The 15516-nt window shown below is 43.5% G+C and overlaps 1 protein-coding gene and 1 long non-coding RNA gene across 4 annotated transcripts; one reads left to right on the top strand and one right to left on the bottom strand.

Annotated features, from left to right (window-relative positions):
- Positions 1-114: 114 nt before the first annotated feature.
- LOC115333522 lies at positions 115-15270 on the top strand. 3 transcript variants are annotated; one of them, XR_003920829.2, is made up of 5 exons: positions 115-193; positions 1327-1569; positions 3485-3569; positions 8274-8561; positions 11791-15270. It is a non-coding gene; the product is annotated as an uncharacterized LOC115333522 (long non-coding RNA). The 3 variants fall into 3 exon arrangements; XR_005931021.1 differs by lacking the exon at positions 115-193 and adding an exon at positions 980-1172; XR_003920828.2 differs by lacking the exon at positions 115-193 and having other exon boundaries at positions 980-1569.
- On the bottom strand, positions 11265-11983 carry LOC121232493. Its single transcript, XM_041118931.1, has 2 exons — positions 11853-11983; positions 11265-11821 (listed from the first exon to the last, which is right to left on the bottom strand). The coding sequence occupies exons 1-2, from the start codon at positions 11981-11983 to the stop codon at positions 11317-11319; spliced, it is 636 nt and encodes a 211-aa protein (XP_040974865.1). The 3' UTR covers positions 11265-11316.
- Positions 15271-15516: the final 246 nt, after the last annotated feature.

Below are 15516 nucleotides of genomic sequence, written 5' to 3' on the forward strand. Positions count from 1 at the left end.
ATAGAGAACGGCGGCCCTTCCCCGGCGGCCCAATCAGCGGGCGGAGCTGGCGGGGAAGGCGGGCTCCGCCGCGCGCTGGCCGGGGGAGGCGGGGCTCCGGCGGATAGGCAGCGCGACGGGCCAATGGAAGGCGGCGGCAGCCCCGGGCTGGCGGCGATGGGGGGGGTGGTGGTGTTTCCTGTGCTGGAGACGGGTGAGTAGGGAAAGAGGCGGGGCCGACGCTGACTGGCGGGGGGGTGGGGGGGGGCGGTGAGCGGCCGGGGCGTTAGCCAATCCGCGCCTCACACACACAGCTAGGGGAGGCGGGGGCGGGGAGCGGTGTGTATTCGGCGGCGCGAGTAAAACGGAAGGCGGGGGCTTGGGGGAGGTGATGGGCAGGCCCCGCGGCCAATCGTCGGCAGAGTCCCGTCCGATGAGCGCTACCGGCCGACGTTGCCGTCCCCCAGCTCCTGTTCGGCGGGGCCCGCCCCTCCGCGCGCGCGGCCGGGGGGGGGGGGGGGGGGGGGCGGCCCCGATTGGCCGGCGGGGGACACGCCGGGCGCGCGGGGCGGTGGCGGAGCGCAGGGAGGGCGGGAGGGCGGGGTGAGCGAGCGAGCGAGCGAGCGGGCGCGCGCGCGCGCGCGCGCTCGCCGCGGAGGAAGTAAACAACCCGTCAGCGCGCGGGCGACCGTTGGAGCCGAGTGCAAAACCGGCCGTCCCTGGCGCGGGGCGGCGGGGCCCACGCGTGACACGCGTGTCTCCGCAGGGCTTCTGCCTCAGCTCCCTCGTCCTCACGTACCCTGGAAACCTCCCCCAGCCCCCCCCCCCCCCCCGGCAGCTTGTGTTGCCTGTTCTGACGGGAGACGATGCAGTTTTACTAAACTGCAGCGCCCAGCGGTAGAGCGGTTTTGTTGTTTTTGACACGCTGCTGCGTCGTTTGACGGTTGTCGCGGTTTGGGGATCGCCCAGTGCCAGTCAGTCTCGGGTTTGGTATGAGCAGCAACCGGCTTTACTTCCGCAACTGCTCGATAACCGCGTGTGATCTTCAGCCTGGGGTATCCAGGCAGGCCACTGACATAATCCCTGAATTTTAGATCAAAATACGATGAGTGAGGAGCAAAATCCTTCTGTTTTGCAACCCAATTGTGAATGGGCGCGCTTGTGTGCTGTAAAATTCTCTCTCATCCCTCTAGGTTAGTTGTGGTGGTGTTAAAATACAGGTCTAGGCGTTATCAGAGGTGCAGGTGTTCCACCATTTGAGTATGGGAGGGTGTGGAAGCGTTTCTAGCCCTCTTCCTACCTCTGTAATGCTTTCTTCCTCTCTTAATTAATTCTTCCCCCTGCCAGCTCACCAAGTGTCCTCAGAGAGGCATTTAATTGGCACAGAAGCCCAGCAGCTCCGTGACCCTCCCCGCAAACACTCACGGCCAAGAACAGAAGCAGCTCCCCTACCTTCCTGCGGCTGGTGCGGTGCGGCGGCGGTGGAGGCTCCGCGGTGGAGGCTCCGCGGTGGAGGTCGGGGTGTCGCCCACCGACGCAGGCCCTGGTGGTGCCGCCGCCTCATTTTTAATAAAAGCGCCCCTGCCAAAGGTAGATTTAATCTGAGTTAGGAGTTTGTGTGTATCAGTCACGTAACTGTAAAAATAGTCGTCTTTTCCGTAATACGACTGCAGATATCGTTTCGCGAGCCAGTAATTTTGACCATATGTCTCTTTACTAGCTGTCCCTTCTCTGTCACTCAAATATAATGTACTTGATTTGCTTTCAAGGTCGTTCTTTGCCTACCTCACCTATGATTCATTATTTAGATGACAACTCTCACCAATCCCCGACACCAACTTCCACCACCCACTTGTTAAATTTTTGGATAAATAGCTCTAAGTTTTCTTTCATTCTGCCTCTTGGATGTGGGAAAAGAGATTTTCTGGAGTCTCCACTAACTCAATTTGGAAGCTGGCACACCAAATCTTGTACTTGCCATATTGATTGTTAATGCCTCATTATTTCTTTGTACTTCTCCATTCTCTGTCTGTTCACTGCCTGCTCATCATGCCTTTAAATGGCAATCTTTTTTTGTTTTGTGTTTTTACAGCATCTAACACAATATGTTCTTGTCCATGATTATAGCTCCTAAGTGTTATGGCAATACAGTGAATAAGTTGTAACTACAGAAGTGTAATTATTCCCCAAACAAGTATTATAAACACTAAGAAACTGAGATTAAATTTAGTTTTTAAAGAAATTCAAACGTGTTAGCATGAAAATAACACAACTAAACACCCCAGTAACGTTGGTTCTGCCAAGCAATCCTATCATGCAATAGCTGTACAATTATGTTGCATTACATTGTTGATAGCCCTGGTAGAATTAAGCTGGTTTTTGAAGATGTATTCCTTTTATTTTTCATGCTTTTCTACCTGATCCGTCAGTTGGGTGGAGCTGAGATTGCTTGCGCATTTCCATGTATTGTTTGGATTTCTTTCTATACTTTTACATGAAAATTTAACGTGGTTTTAAAGTTTTAAATACATGAAAGACTTAAAACTATAGAGCAAGGTGAACGGCATTCGTTACATGCTCATTCCAGCTGGTTGCTGAAGGATACATGTGGGAGGAAGAAAGGAAACAATTTGAAAGAAAAGGGCTTGGGTTTTCTGTTTTGTTTATGGGTTTTTTTAGTCATCAACCTCTGGGCTTGCTTGACAGTAACTATGAATAAGCTGTCTCTGTATGTAAGAAGAAATGTATCAGTGTTTTCTGGTCTCTCTTAAGTCTTTTACTGTTACACTGCACTTGCCATGTTTTTGCTAGGGAGTTGAGAAAGCAAAGCATGCGTAATTCAGCCATGTAGAATTTTGGGGTGGTGGATGCACGTGATCAGACCCACGGGTAGCTGCAAAGACCAGAGCTAATAGAAATGGATTTTTCTGATGGGCCCTCTCTGGCTTAAAAAGAGTGCTTAGCCTTCCTGAAAACTGAAATTTTTCATATTTTTCTATGTGACTATTTGGAAATACTTCCCCAGACTGCAAACTAATCTTTAATCTGCATATGCTTTCTCAACTTTCATTAGTAGGAAGAATAACTTACTAGTTTTATCTCTCTTCAAATAAATGTTGGTTAGAGTCTTTGATGCAGTTATTGAATCAAAGTTACCGATTTTCTGTAGTAATAATTTTTTATTTTTGTAGCTCATATAAAATATGTAAGAATACCTGTTATTATGTGATATCCTTCCATTACCGAAATAATTGTCTAGATACGGAATAGGAGCTAATTTTACTATCTTTTATGTCACAGATTATTATAACTTCCACAAACTTTTGTAGGTTTCTGTCTCACTGTTTCTCTGGCTACTGGTCTAGCCCATAGCCATAGTTTACTCTGTAAAGTCAGTGCCCCACTGTTACATAGAGTCAGTTTTATACCCTTTAGTTTTACTTACAGAAACCAACATAGCCTGAGTATGAAATGCTGCCTTAACTGTGGTTATATTGTCTTCCAGCAACTGTAAAGGGAAATCAAGATCCCCTCTTTGTGTCTCTTGATCTTCACCAGACTTGAAGAACCTGTAGTTCTTGGAGCTGGAGGTATGTTTGCTTTATGTTTCATGTATTTGCTCTTTCTGCCCTACCAAGTGTCTGCATGAGGCAGGCGCTGTAACAGACCGGAAATTTGAAACCATTTCTCTTATTGTAGTTTCCACAAGTGGCTATAATAATGTCTGTAATATGAAGTAATTAAGTGATTGGTAGTCGTGCTGCTGAGCCAAATGGAGGGCCATAGATGTCATCTGCTGCAGAAGTATTGAGGGACAAGTAACGGATTCCTGTAGGTGTCCGTGAAATTCCACAAAGAGCAATATTATTAATTCAGTTAAGATACAAGAGGTAAATGGTTTTGGACACAATATTGCATGATCTATCGCGCATTTCTTCTAGTTTCACCAGTCTATATTATGCCCATCCTCAGCTGCATCGACAGGAGTAATTCCCCAATAAAAGACAAAAAAGAAGTCAGTTTTGCTGAGTAGTAAAACACAGTCCTAGCTCAATCTTACACATGACACGTTCATAAAAATGAAAGGAACTCCAGATTACCTCTCTGTAGAAATTTAAAATAAAAATATCCCAGAAGTATTTAGCAACCAAAGGATGACGAGTGAAAGGTAAGCTTCATAGTTTTTAATTTTATGTGTTACACTGTTTTACTAAGTATAGATTTGTATATGTTTCTAACATTTTATTAACTATTTTAACAAACAGTTTGCAAAATAAATTAATGTAATTCTTCATAATGTATATTTATGGCCCAAACTCTTCCCCTAGAAATCTCATTTTATCTTTACATCTCCAAAGTAGCCTGCTGTCATTAACTTCTTAGCAGTTCTGTTCTCAGTATGGACATACTGTGATTTTTACATGCAGCAAAGTTAGCTCACGAAATCAAATAGAATAGCGGCTTTAAATTAATCAGTTATAGCTAGGTTATTCTGCAGACGAGGAAACTTCCCCATTCATTGTATGTCGGTGGAATGAGAAGATGAAATGATTGTGACGTTTCTTAGCCAAGATCTAAAGGAGAAAAATGCCTTCTGTTTAAGGCACAGATCGGGAATTCTAAGCTGTCACTTGAGTTTGTGGCAGGTTTGCCTTACGTCCTTGGGCAAATCTCTCAATCTATCTTGTTCTTCAATTCCTTAGTCATTAAATGGAAATAATAACTTCTCCCTTTCTCAGAAGAGTGTTTTTGGAGATAAAATCTGTTGATGACTGAGAACCTCAGGTATTATGCTATCAAGGGTTATATAGAAATCATTATAAAAGCCAACCTGAGGGCTTCCTTTATCCCTACAAAATGAGCAGAATCCACTGTGTGTCAAGAGTCCCCTAAACATGCATCTTCCAGGTATGAGGTAGATGAACTCTTCTCTCATCCAGGCCTGCCTTGCTGTGTTGAAATAAGATACCGGAACGTTCACAGCATTTATGATGATGCTCATATATGAAAATGTATAGATTTGAATTTAAGATTTTTAGGCACAAAGATTAAAGACAGACATATTAAAGAGTTGCCCAATTTAATTTAGAGGGAGCTGCGGGTGCTCAGCACCTCTCTGATAATGAAGATCTGGTTGTTTACTTGTTCCATTATACTCCTTTCACCATCTATCTAATCCTATCACATAATTGTCTACAGAAAATACGCAGACGCTTGGTTTCTTTACTGTTTTGTATAATTGGGGATAGTGTCACCATGCAGTGAAAAGAACCACAGAATGCTGTTTTTCAAAGGCATATGCTCAAATTTGCAAAACATTTTCTCACTGGGTCAGGAATGAATAGTAAGATTATTCTGCCTATTTGTTTTCCTATTTATGGATAGTGGCTATTTGGGTTATATAGTGATGATAGCTTTGGGATTGTTAAATACTATGCAACTACTTTAGTGAAAGAAACATAAAAGTGCCCTTTTGCGATACACAGTTTTTGGCTGTATGTCCAGGTCAATAAGATATGGAAACTACTAAAGCAACCAGACTTTTATAAACTAATTTCACAGATAGTCTTTGGAGAATAGCAGGGTGGAACAGAAATTAAAGATACCCATTTATATAACTGGAAATAAAAAGTGGTATAATCAGTGTCAGTTTTCAAGTATTAATGGTAATGAGCAGATGGGACTGTTTTCATAAAGGAAGAGCATTTTTTCCCCAAATTGAGTGCAAACAAACCTTTCCTATTACCTTTTTTGCTAGTACATCGTATCTCCCAAAAAGGTGTTATATATCGATTAGTCAGCATGTCTTTAATTCTTTGATTTTAAAAAATTATTAGTGGAAGTTAAAGAAAATACCCTCTAGACAGTTTATAAATGAGAAATTTCAGCGTTATGCTGGATGATAGAGCTTCTGCAATTATTATCTCCATCCTTGCTTGTAAAAATGCCTTAAGTTAAAAAAAAAACCAAGACAAACTATTTGCCTTTCAGTTTCATTTTTTGACTTGGGAAGTTGCAAGTAATTTTTGTCTTCCTTTCCTAATGGAGGTTTCTTTAGCAGTAGAGGTAGCAAATAGAAGTTTGCAAACCGCATTTGTGTGTTTGAGGTACTTGCTTGTTGTGGTGACAGCTTCAGTCTTAGAGTGTCAATACTTGAATACCAGTGGAGGTCAGATTGTTTTTAACCTGAATTTCTCCAGCAGTATCTGTCTCAGGGAATGAGTGTCCATGTGCTCGTCTTAACCACAGCCACACTTAATGAATTGACTATTACTTATGCAGTTTTATGTGGTGTTATTTTCATTTAGCTTCTTTATTTTATCATCTAGTTGACAGAAATTGTCCTTTCTTTTTGGTATAACAGAGAAAGAATTCTATATCTCATCTGTACAGCAAGATATATTGACTTTTTAATCTTGTCATGGCCAACAAAATAATTTTCTGAAAATAATTCCTGTGGAATCTCCTAATTGTGTCTGAATTATCATTCTTTGTTATGTAAGGGCATATATTTCAAATGTTTATGGACAACTGAATTAGAAAAAAAAAATGGAATGCACAGTTGTTAATTGACTAGCTCTTTATTTAGATTTCTTGTACTTCCTGATACATAGAGTAGAGCCAGGTTTTGTTAGAATTGTGGTGGTGTATAATGGAGCAACAGATGATCACCTGAGCTTAAGAAAAATATTTATCGGACAAGAAATGATCATCTAACTTAAGGGAAAATATTTTAAAGAAGGAATCCTGGCATATAGAATCCTTTTTCACACAGAAGCTGGTACTCCCACGTGTTGTTTTCTTTTTCAGCTGAGTCTGAGCTTTCTGTTGGAAAAGTTGGGCTGGTATTTTTGCTGTACGGTATCTTTGACTGACAGCTCAGAAATGTCTCCATTTGTCATATAGAAGCAGCATAATCCATTTCTGAGGATACCAGACCTTCTGTCAGTAAGAAATAATACTGTAACTTCACTATTACTTTTTTTTTTTTTTTAAAGAAATGTGGCCAATTTCCATTGCAGAATAAGTGCCAGCTTAGAGCGATGTTTTAGTCTTCTTCAAACAATAAATATCTGTGGTAACTGCAGTGGTCAGTGCATGGAAAAGGCATCATGAAAGTGCCTTTGCTCCTCGCTGTATGGAGCCATTTTTACACATTTGCAGGAAAGCATGATAGTGGCTTTGCACATGTTTCTCTTTCTTACACACTATTATCTAAATACAGGTAGCCCATGCAAGGTAGTAAAGGGGTGTTTTATGTCTCTTCACTCTATGGAACAGGGAATGATACAGATTATAGTAAATGACACTACTCCAAAAAACTTCCCATTCTAAAGCACAAATGCCTACAAAGAAGCAAACTAATTGTGTGGAGCTCTGCAAGAAAGCATAGGGTGAAGCAAAGAACAGAGCTCCTCTATGCTTGCGTTGCAAAGGGGGGATCTGCGTCAGCGTTTTAGGTTTAAGAGCTCACTTTTGAAGAGGACTGAATGTCTTGGAGCATGCAAACTGAATTCCTTTTTGATGAATCTAAACCAGAAGATGCATTCCAGGAGTACAATCATTAGTGTTTTAGTTTGGATTAGAAGTTAACTTTTAAAATTAATTTTTCATTTGTTCCTACTCGCCTACTTTGATTTGCAATGTGTAGCAGTCTTGGAGTGCACAAACTGAATTCCTTTCAGATTAAATTAGATCAAAAGCTGTGGTACAGCAGCATGATGATGGATTATCTGTTCATTGAACCAGCCGAGAACTGCTGTCAGGTAAACTACAAAATGCATGTAGAGTGGACATCAAGTTTTCCACAATGACTCTTTGTCCTCCAGATCTGCTCTACTGTTCTGTATTTCTTGCTAATGCAGACATAGCTGTAATGCACTCCAGCTGCTAATGAACAGTCAATCTACGGGACCAAATCAAAGTTAGTATAAAGTAAGACCCTGGAAATCCGTGTAGTATGAACTTCATGTCCTCAGCACTGTGTCTTTTCACGTTGTACTGCACTGCTTGATGCAGAAGATAGCTAGCGGTAGAACATTTCAGGCTAGCAGGTAGCCTCAGAGGGATAAATAAGGAGTAAACAAGACAAATCAAATTTTTGTTATGGATAAGCTGAAACCTTTGCTCTGTAATGCCTCTTGTCAGAGTAACGTAAACATTCAGTTTGTCAAATGGATTATCTTTAGCGATCCGTGAACTATCATGTGGGTTGGGAATCTCAAGAAACAGTTTTGTCAAAGTTGTTTTTATGAGGTCATCTAAAAATGTAGACGCTTTTGTTAATATTTAAGGATACTACTGAATTTCAAGGATTATGGGTATGAAACAACTATGCAGACACCAAGGTCAGTGAAGGGCAGAGGAAAAAGAGGAAGAGTTTGATCAAGAAGCCAGTCCTTCGGCAAAGAAATGGGAGGAAGGAGCGAGAGAAACCGGACATGAAGCAAAAACTACCCAGTCCCTGACCTCATCAGAACTTCGAGACATGTGGAAAGATGACAGCTGCCAGCCAGATGAGCGGATTGCTGCCTGGCTGCTCCAATGCTGGGATAACAGGGCCAACAGTCAGCAGTTAGAAGGTAAGGAAGCCCAACAGCAGGGATCCCTTGCTAGAAACCAGGGAATTGAGAGAGGAATTGGAAAAGAGGCAGTGATTTGCAGTCTCTGGAGATGGCGCCTCTGAAGTGTGAGGCCAAGATACATGTTTAAGGAAGATCTTGTGAACTACCCAGGAAAGCGCACAACCGTGGACGAAGGCATCCACTACCTGAGACAATCAGTGGTACTCGAAGTCATCTACAGTGATCTAGACAATGATGAGGTCTTCAGAGATCCAGAGGAAGTCCTGTGCACAGAGGCCACGTGGAGGAAGGCGATTCAAAATGCCCGTATTCTCCACCAAGTTCTATCCATGGCACAGGGAGAAAAGACCTTCCATAACCATTAGGAAAAGTCAAACTAGAGTGTTCATCATAATCTAGGCATGTGACTGTATTGGGTTTGGGTGGCAAGGTTTTGGTAGCAGGTGGGGCTACAGAGATGGTGTCTGTGAAAAGCTGCCAGAAGCTTCCCCCGTGTCCAACAGAGCCAATGCCAGCCGGCTCCAAGATGGACCCACCACTGGCCAAGGCCAAGCCCGTCCAGCAACAGTGGTAGCACCCCTGGGATAACATACTTAAGAAGGGGAAAAAACCTGCACAACAGCAGCTGGGAGAGAGGAGTGAGAACGTGTGAGAGAAACGACTCTGCAGACACCAAGGTCAGCGAAGAAGGAGGGGAGGAGGTGTTCTAGGCACTGGAGCAGAGATTCCCCTGCAGCCCGTGGTGAAGACCATGGTGAGGCAGGCTGCCCCCCTGGAGCCCATAGAGGTTCACTGTGGAGCTGATATCCACCTGCAGCCCATGGAGGATGCCACACGGGAGCAGGTGGATGCCCCTGCAGATGGCCATGACTCCATGAGAAAGCCCACGCTGGAGCAGTCTGTTCCTGAAGGACTGTACCCCATGCAAGGGACACACGCTGGAGCAGTTCATGAAGAACTGCAGCCCATGGGAAGGACCCATGTTGGAGAAGTGTCGTGGTTTAACCCCAGCCAGCAACTAAGCACCACGCAGCCGCTCACTCACTCCCCCCCAACCCAGTGGGATGGGGGAGAAAATCGGGAAAAAGAAGCAAAACCCACAGGTTGAGATAAGAACAGTTTAATAGAACAGAAAAGAAGAAACGAATAATGATAATGATAACACTAATAAAATGACAACAGCAATAATGAAAGGATTGGAATGTACAAATGATGCGCAGTGCAATTGCTCACCACCCGCCGACCGGCACCCAGCTAGTCCCCGAACGGCGATTCCCCGCCCCCCACTTCCCAGTTCCTATACTAGATGGGACGTCATATGGTATGGAATATCCTGTTGGTCAGTTTGGGTCAGGTGCCTTGGCTGTGTCCTGTGCCAACTTCTTGTGCCCCTCCAGCTTTCTCACTGGCTGGGCATGAGAAGCTGAAAAATCCTTGACATTAGTCTAAACACTACTAGCAGCAACTGAAAACATCAGTGTTATCAACATTCTTCTCATACTGAACTCAAAACATAGCACCGTACCAGCTACTAGGAAGACAGTTAACTCTATCCCAGCTGAAACTAGGACAAGAAGTTTGTGGAGGACTGTCTCCTGTGGGAGGGACCCCATGCTGGAGCAGGGAAAGAGAGTGAGGAGGAAGGAGCGGCAGAGACAGCATGTGATGAACTTAGTGCAACCCCCATTCCCCATCCCCCTGTGCCACTCTGGGGGGAGGAGGTAGAGAAATCAGGAGTGAAGTTGAGCCTGGGAAGAAGGAAGGGGTGGGGGGAAGGTGTTTTTAAGATTTGGGTTTTATTTCTCATTATCCTACTCCAATTTGATTGGTAATAAATTAAACTAATTTCCCCAAGTCGAGTCTGTTTAGCCCATGATGGTAATTGGTGAGTGATCTCTCCCTGTACTTATCTCGACCCACGAGCCTTTTGTTGTATTTTCTCTCCCCTGCCCAGCTGAGAAGCAGGAGTGATGGAGCGGCTTTGGTAGGCACCTGGCCTCCAGCCAGGGTCAACCCACCACGTTATGGAAGAAATACTTGAAGAATAGAAGTGATCTTCAAAATCTATCCATTTCTTGACGTAGAGGGCAATGCCTCCTTCGTCACCTCTCCCTTCTGAACAGCCTGTAGCCATCGATAGCCGCAGTCCTGTTATGGGATTTGTACCACCAAGTTTCAGGAATGGCAACCAGGTCATAGCTTTCTAGGACAGTGGCTTCCAACTCCTCCTATTTGTTGCCCATGCTGCGTGCATTAGTGTAGAGACACTTCAGCTGGGCTGTGGGCCATGTCACCTTTTTACAGGAACACACCCTTAATTCCTTTGAGGTATTTCACCCGTGTTCCCCCATTTGCTCTGATTACCTCATGAGCCCCTGGCTCATCTCCATAAGACTTCAAGCGTGCTGCAGTGTACCCAGCAAGTCTCAGGGGAACAGGCTGAGGGCACTTGCTAGTACTTCATCCCTCTAACCTTGGCGTGTCATCCCTTGGTTTGCCATGGGTGAGCCTGATATTATCTCCCTCCTCCTTCAAGTCCAGTTTAAAGCTCTGTCAATGAGCCCAAGTAGCTCGTGAGCAAAGACCCTCTTCCCCCTTTGAGAAGGATGAATCCTATCCAATGCCAGCAGGCCTGGTGCCATGTAGACCATTCCATTATTGAAAAACAGTAATGGGTAATAGTCCGAGGGTTTACCAGGCTAGGAAGTTTCCTAGCGATGTCCTTAACCCAGGCCCCAGGGAGGCAGAAGACTTACCTAAGAGGAGGGTCTGTCCGGCATATTGGATCGTCTGTTCCCCTCAGAAGGGAGTCACCTACAACTATAACCTGTCTTTTTTTCCTGATGGAAGTGGTCGTGATATGGGGGGTAGACCTTTCTGACCTTGGCGACACCTCTGGTGCAGATGGACCATCATCCACATCACACATTGACTGGCTTTCCACATCCAGAGCCTCATACCTGTTGTACCGAGGCACCTGCGAAGGTGAGGTGGGCAAGGAGGGGGTTTGCCTGCCGCCCCGAGCATGGACTTGCCTCCATTGACTCCTTTCCTTTAAGCTACTGCCTTCTGCCTGGCGGGGGGAGGACAGAGGATCCCTTTGATGTTGTTTTTTTTCTGGTGGTTGTTCCTGTTTCTGTCTCGGGGAGGGCAGAGCATGGTTCCACCAGCCTCCCTCTTTCTCAGACTCCCTGATGCTCCTTAACCTTTGTACTTCCTCCCGTAGCTCTGCCACCAGGCTGAGCAGATCGTCCAGTCGGTGACACCTCACACAGCTGAATTCGCTACTGGTGACACCTCACGCAGCTGTATTCGCTACTGCCATCCGTTACCAGTGAAAGGCTCTGGCACGCCCTGCAGCCTGAGGCCTGGACGGCTGCACGCTTTTGTGGGAGCTCTGTCCGGGTTGCCACATCCATCCTGGCGAGCGAGGAGGACGTGGCTTTCTGTCGGGTGGAATACCACTGCTAATCTCCTCCAGGGAGGGCCATGAGCACCGGCTGAAGGCACCCCTGGAGCCGGTGGGGGTGACGATGCCCTTCCCGCGCAAACTGCGGCGCCACGCGCGGGGGGGGGGGGGGGGGGCGCGGTTGCTGTGGCAACGCCAGGGTCTCGCGAGAGCTGCCGGCGCTTGGCGGGTCTCGCCGCTGCCCCGGCGCTTCCCCGCCTGAGGGAACCCCCCCCGCCGGGACCTGCCGCTCCGCTGCGGGCCGTTCTGCGGTGCTGTCATCTAGGATTTCTGTAAACTTTAGGTAATTAAGGTCTCAACTTTCCATATGTATGATGGATATGTCTTCTCTAGATACGAGATACGTAATTATCTTAAATGGGTAGCAGGACAATACAGACATTTTAGAAAACACAGATACTAAATAGGCTGTTCTGCTGTTGAAGGTCATTAGCAGTGGTGGTTGCTTTTTTTGTTAACGTAAAATACATTAGTCTTGTTTAACTATTGCAAAGTGAAGTAATGCCGAGTAGAAAATAACGTGTGCTGGTGCCCCCCACAAAGTTAGTGCTTTTGAACTCCTCGACACATTTCAAAACACAGGGTAAGATGGAATCTTTGCTTGTAGTTCCAAGTACGGGACAAAACGTAGCCTTCCCAGTTCAGAAGGAGCTCAGAAAGAAATTATGACTCAGAGACGGTCCTCTGAATCATACTTCCCCTGAGCTGTAGCATTGCACAAGCGGGGAGTGCGCGATCAGCTCTTTGCCAGAGGAAGCAAGTTCCCTCTCCCATGTCCAGTCAGCTCCCTTTGCTGATACAGAAGGCAGCAAAATGACGATTATGTTTACTTCTGACCCAATTTCCCCCAACTTCTCCACTTACTCATGGAAGGAAATGATGTCTCTTCGAGGTTTGCTCATTAATACAGTGCCCTTAATATAGTTTTCAGGAAGGATGGCGTGATGGCACAGCAGAATGCAAGAACGCCTTACAACTTACACGCGGAACTTTATAGCCATCAGATGCCTGGTGTATTAAGTATGTTTTACTGCTCATTTTTAGGTAGGTGGGACACTACTCACTTGTCGGGTCTGAAACGAATGCTTGTTCCTTGAGCACTCACTTTTCATCCTATAGGAAGCAAATCTGTCGCAGTGAGCAAATATATCAGCAACACCTACGTGGCTTGCAAAGTATTGTTTGAGTTTGATTCCAGGCAGATTTGGCAAGACTAATGATCACCAAGTAAAACACAATTAAACAAATCTGAGTTCTTGGTAATTTTTTTCAGAAAACAAACCATACTCACATGCAAACCAACAAAAATAAGTATTTCCTGTGTGTTAAATTTAAGAATTTAAGAATAGTGTAAGCAAATAATCAGTTGATCAGCTAATTAAGCTCTGCAATGACTTATAACAGATTCAGCCAGCAGATTTTACAGACAAACAGTGATTTAGCTGTAAATAATTGAGATTAAAGTATTCATTTGTTAGTATTAGATCAGCTAGCAATGCAAAGGTCCATTGTTCTTAATGGCTAAAGAGGTTAATGATTCTGGTAACCTACTAGGAATCAAGCATTTAGAATTCTAATTTGGTAGGAACAGTAATTCTATGTGAAGCCTGACATTGAATAGGGGTTTTTTTTTTTCCTGGTTGATGAAGGAGGAAAATCTAAAGTAGATACGATAGCATATGTTGAAATTGGTCATTTCAGTGATAGACATCTATACATTTATAGTGAAATTTTAAGAAAATTTTACCTGAACCATGCACTTAAGGGACAAATTACGCACCTATCAATATAGGAGGAAATGCATGAGGAAATATCAATTTGTTCAGTTTAGCCTGTAGGACTGCTTGGGTAAGTGGCTGCTCACCAACACAAATATAGATTGTGCAATCTAATTTTAAGTATGCAACTTGAAATTCCATTCTGTATGATCCTTACACCTACGTTTGTTCTTCAGAAAGAGCATTCACAGATTCACAAGTAGTTTTCACAACAACTAAAAATTTTTACAAAAGAAAATAGGTTATAATAAAGCCAGGGAAAAAATTATGTTGCAATAAATTGAAACAACAGGAGATTGTCACTGAATATTTGCTCTGTCTCCTGATACTCAATTGTCTGGGCTGTTCTGTTATTCTTGTTAGTCTTTTATGCTTGTCAAGCTTTATTTTCCATCACTTTACAAAAACTGAAGAATAGACTGAGAAATAAATGATCATAATTATAAAAAATATGATGTGCCTGTGTTTTTTAGGAACGTAACAGTCATTCTGACAGATACGCCCTTATAGTGTAGAAGGTAAAACTGGTAAACCTGATCTAGACTGTCTCTATGACTGGCATACCATGTGGCCAGTGAACAAGTGTTAGTCTGCTTCCATGGTATTATTCACAGTTTTATGGAGTTCTGAGAAGAGGCGTTATCTATAGTGCCTTTTTAGGTAACAGTGACATCATTTGTATGATTTGTTTTATATTGTACTTATTTTTAATATATCGGTGTAGATTAACTCAACACTTCTTGGTACTGATGCATCTCGGAGGATAGGGTCATTTTCCCCTGTACCCATGGCTTGATGTGAGTGAGAGTAGGGGAGAGGAAAAAGTCTGCGTAAATATGTTGTATCAGTGCAAAATCAATCACTTAATGCCTTTCAGGGCTTCCCTTACTATTGTGCTTTCGGTAATAGAATTTTCTGTTACTTAGTACTGTTGGCAGTTCAGTGTTATTTCTGTGTATTTGTACAAGATGACCTTTACCACAATATGAAGAATAAATAATAATGGAGGGGCAGTGAGTCTCTAAATTATATTTCATACTAGATTAGAACAGGCTTACCTCTCTTTTTTAATAAAGGCATTTGATATATTTTGAAATAAAGTATTTCTTCATTTTTTTGAATAAAAACATCTCCAAAATTTATATCCTAAAACTCCTGAAGATAAAATGTACAAGGTATGCATTTGTATCACTGCATTTCATAGCAATGTATTTCTCATCTCCAGGCAGTTTATAAAGGAGTAGTGCTCAGAAGATTTCAAAATCTTGCCTAACATTCTGCTGTTGCTTCTTAAATCAGATTCTGAAGTGTTCGTGTTCCAAATCTCAATTACTTTTGAATCTTGCAAAGTGAACCTGGCACTGGATGCTAATCCCTTCAACATAAAAGCATTGTATGATGTAATAAAACTGTATTTCATACAGTCTTACAAATAAATTATGTCCCAAATAAGTTTATAGAATTCATTACTATTTTTGTTTGTCATTTGGATGGGTAGTTACAGAACAAAATCAACGGTATACATGTAAATGACATAAATAAGTTTAAAGAATGAACACGGGCAACAGATAATACCCCTATGTTTATTCTTATTTACATATTTAATTGCCTATTGTTAGTTTGATAATAAGTAGTTACTAGTTGTTAAATAAGTCAGAATATAAACAGGTGGCAGAGAAGTATGCAGGAAAAGTCGTATTTGATG

The sequence above is a fragment of the Aquila chrysaetos genome, chromosome 21, assembly GCF_900496995.4.
Source record: "Aquila chrysaetos chrysaetos chromosome 21, bAquChr1.4, whole genome shotgun sequence".
Classification (NCBI taxonomy): Eukaryota; Metazoa; Chordata; class Aves; order Accipitriformes; family Accipitridae; genus Aquila; species Aquila chrysaetos.